The 21,508-nt window shown below is 39.9% G+C and overlaps 1 protein-coding gene across 1 annotated transcript in view; it reads left to right on the top strand.

The window, feature by feature from the left end:
* RYBP (ring and YY1 binding protein) overlaps window positions 1-21,508 on the top strand; it is a 37,445-nt gene that overhangs the window by 5,592 nt on the left and 10,345 nt on the right. The window contains exon 3 of the mRNA XM_076200356.1: window positions 9,961-10,089. Within this exon, the coding sequence (XP_076056471.1) occupies window positions 9,961-10,089 (129 nt within the window). The remainder of the gene's footprint in view (window positions 1-9,960; window positions 10,090-21,508) is intronic.

The following is a 21,508-nucleotide window of genomic DNA, read 5'->3' on the forward strand; positions in this document are numbered from 1 at the left end:
TGGAATCGCTAGCTTGGGAGGATGAAAAACAACAAACTTTAATGCGATGTTGGAGAAAATCATATCCAAAAATAATGTTTAAAGATCAGGAAGGGAATAAGAAATTTGAGGGTTTTCCATCGCCAAGAGAGAATCGATGGAGAAAGAATTGAAAGATGGGTTGTCGAGCTAAACTTTGCATTAGTGACGAAGTGATACAAGCGTGTGTAGATATGGACAGTGACCGAGCAGCAACATTCTCACTTAGTGATGATGAAATTTTACAATCACTTCCCGATGAACACGCGAAAACGACAGAGGCAGATAGTGAAGAAGACGACCCTGAGATGAAAGTGTCGTGAAATGATGCAGCGAAGGGTCTAGCAGTGTTTATGGAATTTGCAGAACAGTCCACAAACAAAGAGGAAAAAATTCTAAGCAGAGACATTATACATTTTATGAAAGTTGGATTAAAAAGTTTAGTGAAAGAAAATTCGAGTGTAGAGGTGAACGCACCCTCTCAGCCATCAACACTGAACGCGGCCATTCACAACTCTGTCATAAAATTATCAGATGATGAATTAGACAACTGGTGATCCTGTGATGATTATAACTGATGTATATTGATTGGATTTACTCTATACTGATAGAATTTACAATATATAGATATGTGGATGTGTTTATTATTAAAGTGAATTAAGGTATATTAATAAGTAAAAGAACAATGTAAATAAATGTATTTTTCAAATATCCCTTCCCGTATCCGGCATTTTCTCGTATCCGGTACGTCTTCGGTCCCATTGGTGCTGGATACAAGGGCTTTTACTGTACTACATGAGTGCATAGAGGGTTTAGGAAGAAATGTCAATGTAATAGTACTGGGAGACCTTAATGCTAGGGTGGGAAATGGTCCAATCGATGGAGTGGTTGGGAAGTGTGGAGTTCCAGGAAAGAATCGTAGTGGAGAGTTGATGGTGGAAATGTGTCTAGAAAGAGAGTTGATGATAGCAAATACAGTGTTTCAGAAGAAAGTCAAGCATAAGTACACATGGGAGAGGGTGGTGGAGGGAAGGGTGGTAGATAGAGCACTAATGGATTATGTAGTGGTAAATAGGATTATGATAGGAAGAGTTAAGGATGTACATGTGCTAAGGGGAGAGGGTGGGGGAATATCAGATCATTTTTTGGTGGAAGGTAAGCTGAGAGTGGAGGATAGATGGAGAAGGAGGAAAGGGACAAAAGGTAGGGAGGTTCTTAGAGTGAACTCCTTGAATGAAAAGGAAAAGGAGAAGGAGTACGAAAAGAAGCTGAAGGAGGAGTGGGAGGGAGTAAAGGATAGAGCAGAGATGGGTGTGGAGGAGGAATGGGGATGGTTCAAGGAGGGAGTCTTAAAGTGTGCAAGGATGGTGTGTGGAACAAGAAGGACAGGGGGAAATAGAAGAAAGGGTAGTGAATGGTGGGATGAGGAAACAAAGAAGGTTGTAGAAGAGAAGAAGCGAGCATTCACAGATTGGTTACAAAAGATGACAGGGGAGTCATATGAGAGGTACAAAGAAAAGAAAAGAGAAGTAAAGCAAAAGGTAAAGGAGGCAAAGAGGAGAGCAAATGTGAAATGGGGTAGGAGTATGACAGAAAATTTTGAAAGTAATAAAAAGATGTTTTGGAAAGAAATTAAGAGAGGAAGAGGAGGCGAATCAAGTAGGGAAGAAAAGGTAAAAGGTACAGATGGAGAGTTGATAATGGAAGAGATGGCAGTGAGGGGAAGATGGGCAGAATATTTTAGGGAGTTGCTGAATGTGAAGGAGGATAGGGAAGGAAAGATAGCTGCAGTGGGAAATGCAAAGAAAATGAGAGTGATGAGTGAGGAGAATGGAGGAGAAATAAGGATGGATGAGGTGAAGGCAGTTGTAAAGATGATGAAAGCAGGTAAGGCACCTGGTCTGGATGGATGTCATGCAGAATGTCTGAAAAAGGGAGGTTCAGTGATGGTGGACTGGTTGGTGAGGTTATTTAATGTTTGCTGGAGAGAGGGTAGAGTACCGGAGGACTGGAGTAGTGCCTGTATAGTTCCTCTTTACAAGGGAAAAGGGGACAAGTGTGAATGTAGTAATTTCAGAGGGATTAGCCTATTGAGTGTAGTAGGGAAGGCTTATGGGAGGATCTTAATTGAGAGGATTAGGAGAGGAACAGAAGGAGTAATTGGTGAGGAACAGTGTGGATTTAGGACGGGTAGAGGTTGTGTAGATCAGATCTTTGTGGTAAGACAGATATGTGAGAAAGCTATAGGAAAGGGGAAGGATGTTTTTTGGGCTTTTATGGATCTGGAAAAGGCTTATGATAGGGTAGACAGAAAGGCACTGTGGGAGGTTATGCAGATTTATGGGATAGGAGGAAAGCTTTTGGGAGCTGTTAAGAGTTTTTATGAGAGTAGTAGAGCATGTGTTAGGATTAGAAATGGAGAGAGTGAGTGGTTTGAAGTAAAGGTGGGACTTCGTCAAGGATGCGTTATGTCACCCTGGCTGTTCAACTTATACATGGATGGGGTGGTGCGAGAGGTGAATGCTAGGGTAGTGAGTCAGGGATTGGAGATGGTTAAAGAAAATGGAGAAAAGTGGGAGGTGAGCCAGCTGTTGTTTGCGGACGACACTGCGGTTGTGGCAGGGTCAGAGGAGGGATTGAGGAAGCTGGTGGCAGAGTTTGGGAGAGTATGTGATAGAAGAAAGCTAAAGATAAATGTGGGTAAAAGTAAGGTGATGAAATGTACAAGGGGTGAAAGTGGCAGTAGACTGGAAGTGAACATTAAGGGAGAGCGACTGGAGGAAGTGGATAGTTTTAGATACTTGGGTGCAAGTGTAGCAGGAAAAGGTGGAGTGAAGGTGGAGGTAGAATGTAGATTGAGAGAAGCGAGTAAATGCCTTGGTGGTTTAAAGAGTGTAATGAGGAATAGACATTTGGGAATGGATGCGAAGAGGAGACTGTATGAAGGAGTGATTGTGCCAACAGCACTGTATGGGGCAGAAACGTGGAACATAAGAGAAGAAGAGAGAAGGAGTTTGAATGTGTTTGAGATGAGGTGTCTGAGAAGTATGGTGGGGGTTACTAGGCTGGATAGAGTGAGAAATGAGGAGGTGAGGAGGAGAACAGGGGTGAAAAAGGATTTGGGAGATAGGGTTGATGAAAGAATATTAGGATGGTTTGGACACATGGAAAGAATGAGTGAAGAAAGACTAGTAAAAGAGGTATGGAAGGCAGATGTGGAGGGAGTGAACATGAGGGGACGTCCTAGGATGAGGTGGATGGATGGGGTGAGTGGAGAATGGTTGTATATGGATGATGTTGTGACTGCATGAGGAGGAATGGGCGGGGGGGTGGGGTAGTATGTGTGAGTAAATTTTGACGGAGAGGGGGGGTCGCCGATTAAATGAAGCGGCCTTGCTGTGGATGTACTGTGTCTTGCGACACTGCTTCTGACCCAGGGCGGTGGGCAGGGTGCAGGGATGACCCGTCATCCAGGAGGTGCTCAGATGAGAGGAAGGGCGGGAGGGGTGTGGAGTGTATTTAGGGATGAAATGGGTGGGAGTGTTTTTATGCCTTTCCCTTTTTGGCTACCTCCCTTGGAAGGGGGAAAAAGCCTTGGTATATGTATGTATGTACATTTCTTGATATTGAATTTCACTTCCCACTTTTGAGTCCATTTCCAGATCTTGTCCAAGTCTATTTGTGATGAGTTGCAATCCTCTTCCCAATTTGAGAATTTATCCCTAATTACTACTCTCATTTTCCTCCCAGTCAGGAAGTCTTTCATCCATTCCAATGATATTCCTCTGATGCCACCTATTGACTCTATTTTCTTTATTAGTTTCTTGTGTGGTACCTTATCAAATGCCTTTTGTAGGTCCAGAAAGGCACAGTCTACCCAAACATCTCTCTTATATTATATCTATTAATCTCAAGTAGAAGCAGATTAAGTTTGTTGTACATAGTCTTCCTTGTCTGAATCCAAATGTTTAACCTATCTATTTTTGCTGACCTTTTCACAAATTTTTGCTACAGTGCTTGTCAGGGAGACCAGTCTGTAATTTGATGGATCTTTCTTGTTTCCTCCCTTATAAATTGGTACAGTATTTGCATTCTTCCAGTCCTGTGGCACCTTTCCTTCTTGAAGTGAGAATTTAATTATATTGTATATTTTATCTGTTAATTCCTTCATGCATTCTTTCAGTATCCAGTTTGCAATTCTGTCTGGACCATGTGATTTTCTGACATCAAGGGTTTTGATTTGGTTGCTGATTTTCTTCTGTGTTACAATTATTTCTTTCATTGAGGGTGATCTCTATTTCCTCACAGGTGAGTTTTCTATTGTGAATATTAATTTGAAGTGGTTCATAATTTCAGCCATTTCCAGTTCTTTGGTACGTATTTACTGTGCAGCTTTTCTATTTCTTGTTTATTCTTCAGTTTAGGTTCTTCCTTGCATTTTTCTATCATTTATTATTATTTTCGTAGTTTCTCTTTTCGTCTCGATGTATTTTTACGTAGCCATTTGCTTGTTTTCTTGTCTTTTTCCATTTCTTCCAAGCTTTGTCTCTTTTATCCTTAGCCTCGCTACATTTTTGTACCAGCTTTTTATGTATGTTCTTTCCTTTTTTTGTTGTGGTACATATTTATTCACTCCCTCATTATAAATTTCTTTTAGTATATACCATTTCTCTTCCCTGTTTCTTTATTTAGGAATTTTTCCCAGTTCGCATTGCGAAAGAATTTTTTTTTTTTAGTTTCTCAAAATTTGTTATGTACATTAGTCTTCCTATTCAATGTTTTTCATTTCTACTTTGATCCATTTGCTCTTTCAACTCAAATTCTATTAGTACATGGTCACTCTTTCCTATCGGAGTTTGGTAATAAATTTTGTCAACAATTTCAGGCTCTATTGTAAGTATTAAATCCAGCCTTGATGGTTCTTCACTACCTCTGTATCTGGCTTGTATTGTTTTTCTTTAGAGTATCTGCTCATACTGTAAGTCTCCTCAATTTCCCTATCTAAACCCTGTTCTTCCACTTGTAATTCTTTCAGAATTTCCTTAGTGATCACTTTCTCCTTTTCCCTCTGATATTTAGGAACATCATGCTTCTCTTTAATGCCATAGTTTTAAGTCATCTATCTCCCTATTATTCTCCTCATTGGCTTTCCTTAGCATAGCTACTTCTTTGTACATTATTTTATACTCACTTTTGAGCTCTATTAATTCATCCAACATGTCATTAATATCTGTTTCTCATTATATTTCTATACCTGGGCACTATCCATTTCTATCCCTCTATGCATAATATTTCCTTCACTTCAAACCCCCCAAAAATACCTCTTTCAAACCTTTGGTACTCCCTTGGTGTTTGGGAAAGACACGTCTTCTTTCGAATGACGCCAAGTGGAGTCTCTATTCTGCTTTCATCCAAGCATCTTTTTGCTGATTCTTTGTCTTTCAGAGTTTCTTTGCTTCTTTCCACTTTTTAAAAAAATAAATATAAAATTGAGATACAAAGACGGTTACATTCTGGTCACACTGAATACACTCCCTTTGCTGTATCTTTGTAAACAACTAGGCTTGCTTTCAAAATTGTTCGTTTGTGAATCGCTAAATAGAGGATTCAGAGCGTTCATTCTGGCACATCTTGCTTCGACTGTGGTATCTGTGTGTGTTTCAACCAACCATCATATGAGCATGATGTTGCTGCCTGAAAAATAACAAATCAATCTTTATTCCTATTTCTTGCTCCCTCTCCTTCATTCCCTCCCTCCCCTCTCTCTCTCTCTCTCTCTCTTTTGTTTTCTTTCTCTTTCCTGCCCTCCCTCTCGGCCTGCTCCTCCCCTCCTGCAGTTAGCAATAAGAGATGGATTACCCGAGCATCACACAACTACTCCCATTGCAAAGCTTAGGCAAGTAGGACCCCTAACATTAATGGTATTTTGAAGAGACATGCTGGAAAAGAAGCCAACATGCTTGGGGGAGTACTTGTTTGATGATTAAGAGTTGGCTTGATCTAAAGAGCTTTCTTGAAGATCTGGGTGTTTCACTAACTCCAAACCAATGGGAGCAAGTGACTGGGTTAGAAAGGATGCTTTCTCACCCATTTGCCTTCTCCAAGAAGTTGCATTAGGAGGATCCAACACTTGGTGAGTCTTTGTTGGAGTGGAAGAAGTTATGTCAAATAAATATAACTGAAGGATTAATTGCTGATGGCATAATCTTCAATAAAAAAAAAAGTATGTGTGTTTTTTTGGAAATAGAAATCCTGTTAGCTGCTATTTACATCGATCCTGAATTGAATTTTGCTGACCAACAAACAGATTAAGGGCAGAGAGGCTCTTTATGAAATGGCAGCTCAAATGAAAGGGTCTGGGACAGGGTTATAGACAACGCCTGAAATTTATGAACCACACAAAAAAGATGCTAGAACTACGGGCCAGTTAGAAAAATGCAGATTCCGTAACTTGAGAGATTTGGTCCTAGATTCCTTCTTGGACAAATTTGAGGAGGCAGGAACAGTGACTTCAGACTGAAAATGCAGTAGTAGATGTCAACATCATGAAATTTCAGCAACTATTTTATAATGCATTGAAAGAAATAGGAAAATTTGACTGCTCTTTGAAAGTGACCACAGAAGCAGCCATCTCTGTTTATATCTAGGAATTGTCAATGGTGTAGCTAGAACTGTGGCAGCAATGCCACCCAGTCAAGTCAATGTTGAAAGATGACTGCACTGAAAAAAATCACATCAGATTATGAAGGAGGACCTGATTAAAGTAATTCTGTTCCTTAGAATGAAAGTGTGAACTTGTTCCATAAGAGGACTGTGCGGCAGAATATCAGTATCCAAGGGTTCCCACCTGCAATATGTTTTATGGCATGAGCTTTTCCCTCAACCTTTCAGTTCTTGGCCCAAATGGGTAGTCTACCACTTGAGCAGTGTCAGTAAGGTTGAGAACTATCTGTAAAACTTCTCATGGCAAGGACTTCTAAAGTTTCATGAACAGTTACGTGCTCTAACCATTTTTGAAAATTAAACTGTCCAATGTTATAAGGTTCACATTAATGGTGAGAAAAGGGGGAGGGGGCGAGACAGCAAGGGAGGTGATAGAACAAGGAGCAGCAAGCCAGGCTCACATATGATGCTCCAAGGTGATCTGAATCTTTGGTGTCTATTCAGGCTTTATATACATGGGCAGGTCATGACCATGCTCCTAATTGGTGTGAGGTCAAGTGTGTGGGAAGTCTGAGGTAAAATGTTCTGATGCTGGTGACTCAGGAAGACAGGATATGCATTCCTCAATGAATCCAGTATTCCTCATCACGTGGCTGGCTGATGGTGGCACTGCACATGTTTCCTCAAGGAGGCTTTGTCCTACCCATGGGCCTCAAGGCTCTGGGTTGAGTTACATGGCTGGGGGATGCGAATGTGTCCCATGGGACCACTTGCAGGTCACTAAGGTCGTGGGATGGCCAGAGAAGAAGTGAGGGTGGGAGTGAGGACTACTTCTAACATATATATATAATGGTCGAGTACTGAGGTACGACTGTATATATTTAATATTATATAAGCAGTGTCATAGTAATGCCACACTCAAAGTTGCTCCCAAGGATCTGTGTCATCCACAGGAATGGCAAAGGCTTCTTGTGGTGGTTTGGCCTTTGAACTCCTGTGTTGGGAGTTCAGGGGTGGTCCTATGATTTACACGCTGTCCTATCCCTCCCACTCTTTAATCTATACATGTACAATATACCCACACCCCAGAAATACAAATCTCTTCTTATGCAGACGACATAACAATTATATTCACACACCATAACAAGAGACAAAGCCAAAGAAGTACTACAGCCATACCTTAACACACTCAACACCTGGCTCACTACAGATTCAAAATAGCCCCAACCTAATGCTCAGGCAGACTTCTGACCAACTGGACAGCAGAACACAAAAACCTCGTCTCCTTAACAACACCCTTGTAAAACACACACACACACAAACAAGCTTCTTGGCTTAATACATAATACATCCATGTCATTCAAATAGTGCATCAGAAACATAAAAACAAAATGCACACGTAGACTTGAATCACTTGCAGATACAACATTCAGACAAAACAAAGAAATTACCACTACAACATTAAAACAATAAAAACATTGTGACAATTTGTACAAGCTCTGCATGGGCCCCTAATCTCACAAAGACACACCACAACACCCTACAGACTGTACAGAACAAAGCCCTAAAGACAATCACAGGCACTAATACAACACCTACAGACCATCAACACCATGAAAGTCCTCAAAGTCAAGAATCACTTGAACATGAGAGGCACAGAAACACAGCCCACCCAATACACTACATGGCAGAATATCCACACATACCAAGAACCATCAAGATAACACCCAAATATCTATATCACACACAAATATTCTCTTCTCTCCCTCAATACCACCAGACCTGCCTCCAGAAGCATATCCAATATCATATCACTCATTGTACCAATAACAAACTGAAAGACAACACATTGCTGCATGCCAGACCCCATGATATCCATCCCTCTGAATCTTCTCTCCCCCAAGAGGATAGAGCATGCCTGGCTAGCCCTTCTAATTTACCAGAAGAGGCTGGATGACTGCATCATAGATATCTGTCCAGAATGTAACACTTCACCCCATACTATTCAGCATATTATGGAAGGCTGTACTGTACACAGTCATGCATGAAAACAATACAGTATATACTCTAAGGGATTTGCAGGAAAACCCATTCAAACATAGCATTCCTCAGGGAGATGGGACTGCTTGGCTAGACAGTCTAGGGAACGACAACAACTTAAAGTTAAAAGATTTGTTTCAGAAGTAGAAATTACAGATTAAGGATATGAGTTCTATGAGCTTGCAAAATAAAACTAATGCAGTTCTTTTCCTAAGAAAAAATTATAAACATTAAACATAAGCACATTTTGATTTAGATAATATGCTATAAGTTTTATAGTTTATATATTTTTCCTGCAACCCAAAAATTTTGAATTTGTTGATGAATATACAATTTTTTAAAGCTGAAAACCAAGGTGTAGCATCACATTTAGCTTATTTAAACATTAGCATGTAAATCGGACTCTAATTTTGAACATGTCAGAGGTAATATGTGTATAACAAAGTTAATTAGGGTTTCATGGTACAACAGTTATAAATAATTTGTTTTAACACTACAAGATGTTAAAAAATTGGCTGACAAAAGACAATGGTCAAGATTGAAATTGGTTGGTATACATAGAAAGGGTTGATCACAGTGATACTACATAAACAGGAATTAAAGTCAGTATAAGGTTTTAAGTATCAACTCTACAACCCTGGTATTTACATGATTGTAATACACTCAACCCTCGATTTGCCGGACTAAAAGGGGGGAAGGCTTGACCGGGAATAGCAAATGTCCGGCAATGGAAAATGTCTTTTTTATGTCCGAAACTGTCTGTTTTTTCACCCCATACAGCTCGCAGACTTGGGCAACACTCATTCCCCCATCTATTTTATGTAAAAGTTCCAGTTTTTGCGACACAAAGGTGCACAGGTTTAGCTGTACGCTTGGTTACTTTCTTTGGTGGGTTTTTGGGTGGCATTGTTGTGAAGAAGAAGTGTTTATATCCACGACAAGTAAGCACAACACTCGAGTGACGCGGCAGACTGTGTACAGTCCAGTACTACCACGCTGCCATCTAGTGCGCGATTTGCGAACTTTGTCCGGCACGGTAGTTTGAAATCGACTCGTCCCGGACTTTTTTACTTTTTTTGACCCCCCAGACTCTTGTCCGGCAAATCCGAAATCCGGCAAATCAAGGGTTGAGTGTATACAGGAAACTGCAGTATCTACACTCATTGTTCTTTAAGATACATGACATGAATGTAAAGAATTTGTTAATGAAAATAAATTATATTATTTATTCATTTTTAGAAAACCTCGTCTGAATGCTGAGTTAGTAGCTGCACAAGTTGCACAAGTGGTTCCACCAGCAAAAGCCAAGAAGACAGAGCGGAAGGAGCGGGACAAAAAAGGGGATGGCCAACACAACCATAAAGGCAGGTAAGGTCATTGTACTGTCTGATTAGTGTCTCAAACAAAAATTTTTCTACATGGATATATTTTAGCAATAAATTCTGTGATAATGGATTGAAACCTATAACCAGTGAAGTTCATCACACTGTTGAGGCATGGGGGTAATGATAAATACATGGTATTTAAAAGAAAAAGAAAAAAGCAGTAGTAGCCAGTCTGTTAAGTCAAAAAGATAAAATGTACAGTAGTATAAACAGGCTACAGTAATTGGTGGGAGGTTAATCAAGAAAACATTAATGGATGTAGTTGTACCCAAAAGATGGATTGGAAGAATTTTTAATGTAAATGGTCTCAGAGGAAGGGGTGAAGGAATGGATAATTATTTTCTAGAAGGTAAATTGATATTCAAGGTAAAGTGGAGAAAGAAGAAAAGGAAGATATGGAGGTACTGAAAGTTAGAGAAGTCAACGAAGAGGAAGAAAAAGTAACAGATGTAGTTAACCCCTTGAGTACCGGATGTGTGTTTTGTGACGCCTGCGTGTCACAGCTGAGTGCACCCGCCAGGAACCGAGCGTGCTCCCCGTGACACGCACATGTCACAGTTATAAGCTGTGTGTATTGAGGGCTCTCAAGGCCTTGGTTTCTGGGTTATCTCTACCCACGTGGTGGCAAGTGTCTGTGTTTACAAACATAAGGCTCCAGCCATTCGTTGGACGGTTTGAAACGTTTGTTTACGTAAGGTTGACGGGTCAGTAACAAAGGGGTTAAAGATAAAAGAGAAATGGGACTACAGGAAGAATGGATACATTTCAAGGAAGAGGTACTCAAATGTGCAAGATGGAAGGTGAGACTGGGAGGGAACAGGTGAAATGAAAAGATGGTAGTGGTTGCTGAAAAGAGGTGAGGAGATGAATATATAATAGTTGCAAAGAAGAAACAAGGAAACGTGAAAAGTATTAAGGTAAGAGGGTGGAAACAAAATGCAGAGACCAAAAAGAGAACTTATGTGAGGTGGAATAAGTGTTTTGATGGATAATTTTAAAAACAATAAGAAGATGGTTTGGAAAGAAGTGAAAAAAGTAAGGGGAGGCAGATTGGGTAAAGAGAGGGTGAAGGACATATGTTAATGCAAGTGGTGAGTGGAAGATGGGGAGACCAACTCAGGTTGTTGAATATAAGAGGAGAATAGGGAGGCTTTGAATGAGAAAGGGTGAGGGTAAACAAAAAACATCCTTACCTTTTCCTAAAGCATTCTCATATAACTGCCTTACCACAAACATCTGATCCATACAACCCCTACCTGTCTAAAACCCACTCTGTTCTTCACCAATTACTCCCTCTGTTCCTCTCCTAATCCTCTCAAAACCCTCCCATAAGCCTTCCCAATTACATTTGACAAACTGATCCCTCTGAAACTATTACACGCACACTTGTCCTCTGACACTTAATCCTCTTTTAGACAAACATTAAACAACCTCACCAGCCAGTCCACCATCACTGTACCTCCCTTTTTAAGACACTCGACATGACATCCATCTAACCCAGGTGCCTTACCTGCTCTTATCATTTTAATAACTGCTTTCACCTCATCTTTCCATATTTCTTCTCCATTGTCCTCATTCATCACTGTCATTTTCTTAGCGCTTCCCACTGCAATTACCTTTCCTTCCATAACCTCCTTCATATTTATCAACTCCCAAAAATACTCTGCCCATCTTCCTCTTACTGCCATCTCTTCCATTATTATCTCTCTATCTGTACCTTTTACCTTTTCTTCTACTTGATTCATCTCTTCCTCTTAATTTCTTTCCAAAACATATTTTTATTAATTTCAACATTTTCTTTTATACCTTTACCCCATTTCACATCTGCTCTCCTCTTTGCTTCCTTTATATTCCTTCATATTTTATTTCTCTTTTCTTTGTACCTCTTATATGATTCTCTCATTGTATTTTGTAACCAATCTGTGAATGCACATTTCTTCTCTACAACCTTCTTTGCTTCATCATCCCACCACTCATTACCCTTCCTTCTATTTCCTCCCATCCTCCTTGTTCCACACACCATCTTTGCACACCTTGTGACTCCCTCCTTGAAACATCCCCATTCCTCCTCTACTCCTAGTTCAACTCTATCCACCACGCCCTCCCACTCCTCAGCTTCTTGTACTCCATCTCCTTTTCTTTCTCATTTAAGCAGTTTACTTTAAGCACCTCCCTACCGTCTGTCCTCTTTCTCCATCAGTACTCCACTGTCAACTTACCTTCCACCAAAACATTAGATATTCCTCCACTCTCTCCACTTAGAACATGTACATCCTTAAATCTTCCTACTCTTCTCCAGGTTACCACTATATAGTCCATTAAAGTCCTATCTACCACCCTTCCATCCACCACTCTCATGTGTACTTATGCTTGACTTTCTTCCTGAACACTGTATTTGCTATCATTAACTCTCTAGACACATCATTATCATCTCGCCACTACAATTTTTCCTGAAACTCCACACTGCCCAACCACTCCGTCTATTGGTTCATCTCTTACCCTAGCATTTAGATCTCCCAGTACCACTACATTGACATTTCTCCCTAAACCCTCTATGTACTCATTTAAATAAATCCAAAAAGCCTCCCTTTCCTCTACACTTTTCTCACTACGTGGCCCATATGCACTTACAAAGACCAACATCTCCCTTCCCAGTTTCACCTTCATCCACATTAATCTGGAAGAAACCTTCCACTCCACCACACACTTACCTATCTCTTCACTTACTAGTATAGCCAGCCCATCTCTCCCTCATCCTCTCTTCACTCCTGACATCTACCCAACTGCACTCCCAAACTCAAACTCGCCCTTCTCTTTCAATTTAGTTTCATTCAGTGCCAACACAACCATCTTTTGTCTCACAAACATGCTGCCTATCTCTTCCCTTTTACTTTCATGTGTACGACATTCACCAACATTAAAAGACCCAAACCTAAGGGTGCTGGTTGGAAAACTCCCAGACCCTCTTATGCCTTTGCTTTTTTTTAGGGACTACAGAGAGAAGGATGCCTAGTCCTATCCCCATCCTGTTTTTTGTTGCCTTTTATGACTCAAGTGGGAACACTCATTGGCAGTATTCTTTCTCCCCTATCACAGGGTTTGGTGAAAAAGGAAATGAATATTCAAAGAAGTGGTACAGGACAGTATTAAGAGTGGGGGGACAGCATAACAGAGGGACAGTCACAGTATAATAAAGTATAATTTCTCTATGAATAGATATTTCCTCTATCACAGGTAAAATGATGTGTGGCTCTGGTGTGTAGGGGCACCCCATATAGGCCCTAAAGTATCAGCTGCATGCTACTGAGCAGCTTTTAACCCCATAATAACATGCAGCCAATACCCCAAACCTAAAATTCATGTGCAGTTACAATTTAATCTGTACCCTTTATTTCAGTTATCATATTTAGATTTGAATTCATGTATTGTCTGAACTTAGGCTATATCACCGTATGAAATTAAATGGTCGAAGATGTCTCACCCATATCAAACCATTATCTGTGTGGGTTGTGGCGTATGAATTTAGGAAAAACAATCTTTGTGGAATATTGTTTTGCTCTTTATGCTATGTGTTGGGTGCAGTGTTTGAAAAGCCCCATCCTAAAACTGTGTTCCCTTCATACTCATGTCTTCTGTGGGTTGTATTTTGATTTAAATAAGATAATGATAAGTGTTTGGGTTCAGACTCTTGATGTTCACAGAGCTTTGGTTTTTATTACAGCAACTGATACACTGGTTGGACATTGTGTACCAAACTTCCATCTCATAAACTGACCCAAAGTTTGATATGTGCAGAAAATTCTATATAATAAAACCTTCATATATATTGAACATTTGTCTATAATGACCAAGCCTTCCCCCAATTAGTTTGATATATTGAAGGTTTACTGTGCTCATATTTTCTTGTTATTTTTTATTTTGGTGAACCAAGCTGTGGATATATAATTGGATTTGTCTATGTACCAAGGGTTCCCCCTATAAGGGAGATAGCCAAGTTAAAGTCGTGCACCTACTCCCACCTATTACACACCCATCTACCACCCTTGTTTCCCTCTTGTCTTAGCTTTTCATGGATGACAGTTTTAGAACAGATAGCTTTAGTAGAACAGAAATAGAAATTAAGAGAGATCTAAACAGCCTGAAAAACTACAAAGCAGGAATTGATAAAGTGACAGGTGAATTACTCAAGCATGGAGAGAGAAAGCTACATCAGGAGATAGAAGTAGTAAAGAAGGTCTGTAACAATGAAATTTTGAAGAATGGGAAGTAGGCATATACATACCACCACACAAGAATAAGGACAGATTGCAAGATCTTCAGAAGTATATGTATCCTCATTAGATACAAAATGTTTATCAGTGTGCTATATGCATGATTAGTACCATACTACCTGGGTGTGGTAGGTTAGTATCAAATAGGTTTCTGTCCATTAAAATCAACTGTTTACAATGTATTGTGCCAGATCATTGAAAAGTACTAGGAATTTTATAAAGGTACCTTGTATATATTCATAATCTTTAAACAAGTATATGATAGTGTCCATAGAAGATAAGTGTGGAACATCCTGAGGTAGAATCCTAGAGAAGAAAATCCACTTGATACTGGCATGCTACCATAACATCAAACGAAGAGTAAGAGCTGAAGGGGAGCTCACAGAGGTGTTTGAAGTGAAGACAGGACTAAAGCCAGACCCTATCATGCCTATTGTAATCTGGCATTTGAAAGGACAATGAGGCATCTTCTTTGTGAAAATGACACAGTACAAATGAGATGGTGTAAACTGCAATAGATTAGTTTATTCAGATTATGTAGAGCTCATAGGATGAGACTGCTGAGAGACAGGCACTAGGGAAATTTTGTAGAATCGGATAAATGGATAGTGATGAAAATATCAAGAGCTAGCAGAAGTAAAAGCAAGAATAGCGTGTCTCAAGATGCAATTGGTCAATAAATGAGATACTTAATTCAGATTATATATCAAGTTATACTTAGGTCCAAGCCTAAATATCTTATGACCAATTGCAACATATGGCTGTGAAACCTGGGTGCTAATGAAAGAAACTGAAAGAGTACTAACAGTATTTGAAAATGGAAACTAGCAACACATCTTTAGACCAATGAGATGATATTAGTGGTGAATGGAGAATGTGCCACAACAGAATTAAGACTTTTCAGCCCTATCACCCATCATAAGTTTCATCGAATCACAAAGACTGAGATGGTTAGGTCATGTTGCCAGGATGGAGGATGAAAGCATGGTGAAGAGGATAACCCAGGGAGTGCCTGAAGGAAGAAGACCACTTGGCAGACCACATAGAGGTGGATGGACAATATAAACAATTTAGAACTCATGAACATTGAGGGACCAGAGGATTTTTGGGCATTAGCACAGGATAGACAAAAGTGGAAATGTCTGGTAGCAGCAGCCAAGGACCACATGAGTCTACTGCTACAGGAGTGGCATCAGCTGAATGTTGACAATTTCTGTTGTCTAAAGTTGGTGTGTGTGACTTACAAATGTATTGAGTTTTTCCTTTACATTTTTTAGTTTTGTGTAATGTGTGAAGCTTGTTAATAATATTTGAAACTTTCCATTGTGGCCAGTTGCATTATGGATTCCTATCTGGAATGATGAGAGATGGAGTTGCATAGTTATCTTATTTTGTGTTTATTATTTCAGTTGGATAAATTGGAGTTTTTTTTTTAGTGGTAGTTGTGTATTTGTGTTTTTCAAGTCTGGTGACCCCCACCCCCAGTAGGGGTCACATGTCCCTATGACCCCTGCTCTGCCCTACTTTAGGGGAGAGGTCTGTCCATGCTAGCAAGGTCGCCAGTGAGGAACTAAACAAAATTATTCCCAGAGCTAGGCTGCCCACACATGCCAGTGGTGCCATTCACCAGAAGGACCACCTTATGAGGTTGTACTGTGCTGGATGATTGGATGTCTGGGCTGGGATGAGTTGTAGGGGGAGGTCTTAGCTCTGTCATGGACAAACTTTTGAATCATAATGAGTAGTTGCCCTTGGCCCCTGGAGCCATTTAATCATCATGATATCTCTATGGGGACACTTAAAAGCTCATTTGCTCCTTGAGGGCGGTCAACTAGGCCCTCAAGACATCACTTAGTTTGATGGTAATGTAACACATGTGCCTTATCATACCATGCTATCCACTTTGCTTTTAAGCCTTTTGGAAGTGTTTTCCATATATGTCTCAAATATGATGGTGACTGTCTTTCCAGTCAATGCTATGTGACATTTACATATGCTAAAACTGCTTTTGAGCCAGTAAATTCCATATATAGGTCTTGGGAGACAACAATTTACTACTGAGATCATTTGATTATTATTCAACCTCATCAATGATACTGTAAAATTTACTCCCAAAGTTCACCAGGCCCCTACATCTTACTGGTTCATGGCATACTATAAGGAAGACCAAGGTAACTTTATCTATGCTGCTAAGTATCTAGAGAGATTGGAGAGCTCCCTATAAATAACCTCAAGAAGTATGGTAAAGGTGTATTGATCTGAGCTAAGGATTTATGAGTTGGATCCAGGCCATGATCCTTTATCTACCTTGCCCTTCAGATGGAGTTTTTAAATCTGTCAAACCACATTGAACATTTAACAACTGCAAAGGGCATATTTACAACCAAGACCTACATGAACTCTGTTTTCATCTATTTTGATAATGGAGACTTGCTGACATAGTTTTGCTTCACATTCTCTGCCTCATAGGAACTTGTTGTGTATACTTACAGGATTATTTTGGGTAGAATGTGTATTAAGATTGTTGTAGTTTTTCTGTGTTTAGGTACAATTATTACTCTAGGGATATTTTTTGTCGAAGCCACTGAGGGTTTTTTGAGTTAGGTTTGTGAACAAAGTGCTGGTGGAGTGAGAGGTTCTTTGAGATGAAGAGTAAAAGATTGGCATGTATGATACTGGGAGGAGGGGCAGTTTGCTTAATTTGTGACTGTGGAGGATGTATGCTGTTTTCCAGGTTGCTGGGATCCTGAGTGTATAAAAAAAATAAGTTGATGCGTTAGTGGCTTTTGGGCCTACAGTAAGTGTTGGAGGTGATTTCAGATTTTTTCTGGTCCTTCTGCATGTGAGTTCCTGAGGCCCTTAATGAATCTTTCTGTTTCAGCATGAGTGAATGGTGGGTCAGCGGTTGTGACCAGTTTTAGTGTACGTATATTCTTTATTATCATTCTGTTGTCAGGATTAGTGGTTTGTGGCTTATTTTGGAGTAGTAGTTATTTAGATGATAGTACTTCTTATGATTTGGATTGGTCTGCTTCAAGGGGGGTGGGAGACAGATTGTTTAGAGTTATAGATTTTCTTTATTCCACAACTAGGCACTGGTGTTTGGTCTTTCCATATATTTCACCTAGGTTTTTGTTTGTTCTTTTTAGTATTTCTTTTTTATTTCTTTATTATTATTTATATATATATATATATATATACACACACACACACACACATACACAAGGTTTGTCCGGAAAGTATCCAGCTGTTATGAATATTTGGAGAACTGGCCGTGTGATCCTAACAGAACTTAGTGGACACTGACAAAAGACCCTGTTGTGTATGCCTAAGCAGCCATACTCCTATGTGACACCTCATTTACCCACCAGACATAGTTTAGTAAAGATGTGTACTGTTTGACTGTCACATGGCGGAAAAATTTGCCACACATCTCCTGACCTGTGAGCAGAAGGAATTTCATGCTGCAAATTCACAGGACTTGCTTCAAGTTGCTACAAATGACCCAGATTTCCTGAAACAAGTATAACCAGAGATAAATCATAGGTGTACAACTATGATCCAGAAACAAAAGCTAATCAGTTATTGTCAATGTGACGGTCAAAGAGTACATATCTTCACTCAAGTATGTCTGAAGGGTAAATAAAGTGCCACATGGGAATATGGCCACTCATGCAAATGTAGTAGGGTCTTTTGTCAGTGTTAAAGTTCTGTTTGGATCGTACAATCAGTTCTGCAAATATTCATAGTGGCTGGATACTTTCTGGACAGAAGACCTTGTATATGTGTGTGTGTGTGTGTGTGTATATATATAAGGTTCAAGTTTTTCATTAGTGGGATTTTACATTTTTCTGAGTATCTCTGGTAAATTATTGTGTATGGTGGTGATTTTTTTTTTTTTTTTTTTTTTTTAATATTATGTGCTGTGTCAGGAGGGGCCAAGATAAGAGGGAGGGAGGGGGTTGAATGGGAGTGGAGTATATGGGGATGGAATGGGTGGGAGTGGATTTTATGCCTTTGTTTTTTGGCTACTTTCCTTGTAAGGGGGTAAAAGCCATTGGTATATGTATGTATGCATTATGTGCTGCGTCTTGCTGAAAGCAGGGATGACCTATCATCCAGGAGGAGCCAAGAGGGAGGGAGGGGAGTGAATGGGAGTGAAGTATGTGGGAATGGAATTGGGTAGGAGTGGATTTTTTTTTTTTTTTTTTTTTTTCTACTATATGTATATGTCTTGCTGCATTACTTCTGAACAAGGCAATGAGTGACATGCAGGGGATGACCCATCATCCAAGAGGAGCCAAGATGAGAGGGAAGGAGGGAGGGGTGTTGAAATGGGTTGGAGTGGAATTATGCCTTTTGACTACCTCCCTTGTAAGGGGGAAAAATCCATTGGTATATGTATGTATTTATTTAGTTTATCTATTTATTTATTCTTGAATCCTCTGGAGGGTGTTTCTTTCTGTCTGGTGTATATAACATCCCTAGTTGCATTCCCAATAGATTTTTTTTTTTTCCCCAGCCATTCAAAGCAGGATCTAATAGAGGGAAACAAGGGAGTGGGTGTGTGCCTTTGACTTGGCTACTACCTCCCTTATAGGGGGGAAGAAGCCCTTGATATATATAGACCATCCAAATTGTGTCATTTCACCATCTCAGGGCAAATTGTAGGGGTGGGGAGTATCATTGTTTTGATGAGTTGACCTGAATCCATCTTATCTCAGTGCTGATATTCTCAGGGATTTAGACCTTGTGGGTAAAGCCAAATCCCCCGTCTCCAACCCCATCACACTGTATTAGTCATCATGTATATGGTTTATGGTATATCATTTTCTATATGCCTCAGCTGCTATGTGTACCACATCATTGAGACATTCAATGCCCTACAAGTGAGATTTCCAGCTGCAAAGCTTGTTGTATGTGGGATTTCAATCACTTGAACACCTAGCAGTGAACTGATGTCCCTGGCCATGCCCATGAATGAACAGTCTTTGACATTATCATTACTGATATGCCTCCAACCTCCTCCCCCTATCAGTTGCATCTATTCCCAAATGTATATTTCTCCTTACACTTTTTTAATCCCCCAAGGCATTTACTTGTTTCTCTCAATCTACATTCTACCTCCACCTCTACTCCCTTTCCTGCCACATTTGCACACAAGTATCAATAAAGTTATCCACTTCCTCCACTCTCTTAATATTCACTTCCAGTTTGCTGCCATATTCTCCCCTTGTACATCTCATCACCTTTTACCCATATTTATCTTCAACATCCTTCTTTCACACACCCTCCCAAACTCTGTCACCAACTTTCTTAACCCCTTCGATACGATGACGCCTATGTAGGCGTCATGAGGAGCAAGTGGGTACGCGAGGATGCTGATGTCGGCGTCTTGATTATATTTATTGTAGTTGTACCTGCCAAGGCAACATAACAGATCCCTTTACCTCAAACCACTCTCTCTTAACACAGGCTCTACTACTTTCGTAAAAACTCTCAACTGCTCTCTACAATTTTCCTCCTATCCCAAATATCTGCAATACCTTCCACAGTGCCTTCCTAGCTACCCTGTCATAAGCCTTTTCCAAATCCATAAATGCCCCCAAAAAAAAACATCCTTGCTTTTCCTAAAGCTTTCTCACATATCTGTCTTACCACAAAAATCTGATCCACACAACCCGTCTGTCCTAAACCCACACTGTTCCTCACCAATTACTCCCTCTGTTCCTCTCCTAATCATCTCAATCAAAACCCTCCCATAAGCCTTCCCAACTACACTCAACAAACTGGTCCCTCTGAAACTACTACACTGACACTTGTACCCTTTTCCCTTGTAGGGTGGAACTATACAGGCACTCCTCCAGTCCTTTGGTACTCTACCCTCTTTTAGACAAACATTAAACAACCTCACCAGCCAGTCCACCATCACTGTACCTCCCTTTTTTTAGACACTCCGTGTGACACCCATGTAACCCAGGTGCCTTACCTGGTCTTATCATTTTTATAACTGCTTTCATCTCATCTTTCCTTATATCTCCTCTATTTTCCTCATTCATCACTCATCAAGTGATTATTGTTATTATTTATTATTATTATTGTGGAGTGTATTTATTATTATTATTGTGGAGTGTATTCAGGGATGGAATGGGTGGGAATGATTTTATGCATTTTCCTTTTTGGCTACCTCCCTTGTAAGGGGGAAAAAGCCTTGGTATATGTATGTATTATTGTTGCCATTATGGGTGCCATTGGAATGGTTTGGACACATGGAAAGAATGAGTGAAGAAAGAAGTGTGGAAAGCAGAGGTGGATGCAATGAACATGAGGGGACAACTGAGGATGAGATGGATAGGGTAAAAGGGATGTTGAGAAAGAGGGGGATGTCTGTTGAGGAAGGAAGAGAGAAGGCAGAAGACGGGTGAGTGGAGAATGGGTGTGTATGGATGATATTGTGATGCATGGAAGGGAGTGGGCAGGGGATGGGGCTAGGGGTTAGGGAATGGTTATGTCTGAATATTTTGACACAGCCCAAAGGAATTTCACCCCCACCTCAATTAAGGAAGACTTCTAAAGGATATGAAAAAAATACAATTTTCCATGTAGATGCGTAAATACAGACGTTCCTCTACTTACGTTCATTCATTTTACGTTTTTTCGATTTTACATTTGAACTGACGGTAAAAAAAAAAAAAAAAAAAAAAAATTGTAAAAAAAAAATTTTTGAGTGAATTTTTTAGTTTACCGCGCTCTCCGTAGTTCAAACGATACTTGCGCACGACGCTGCGTCCATTGTTTACATTGCGCAGACGACAAACTGAAAATGCCTTGCCTCCTCCTCCTCCACCATCTCAATTTATGTTGCTTGAATTTAATCTATTTGAAATTGATGTTATTATTTTACAATGTTATGTGTTTAATTAATGATTTAGGGTTGTTTTATAAGATACGGTAATAGAATTTACCGATGTATAGTACAGTAACAACTTACGTTCATTTTCAACTTACGTTCGGTCGTTCGGAACGTAACTAAAACGTAAGTTGAGGAGCGTCTGTACTTAGAATAACTTAAACATGATATAGCCCAAACTAGAACAATACATGAATGCAAATCTAGATATGATAATTGAA

This window comes from Oratosquilla oratoria, chromosome 17 (genome assembly GCF_046742065.1).
Source record: "Oratosquilla oratoria isolate Oo_2021 chromosome 17, ASM4674206v1, whole genome shotgun sequence".
NCBI lineage: Eukaryota > Metazoa > Arthropoda > Malacostraca > Stomatopoda > Squillidae > Oratosquilla > Oratosquilla oratoria.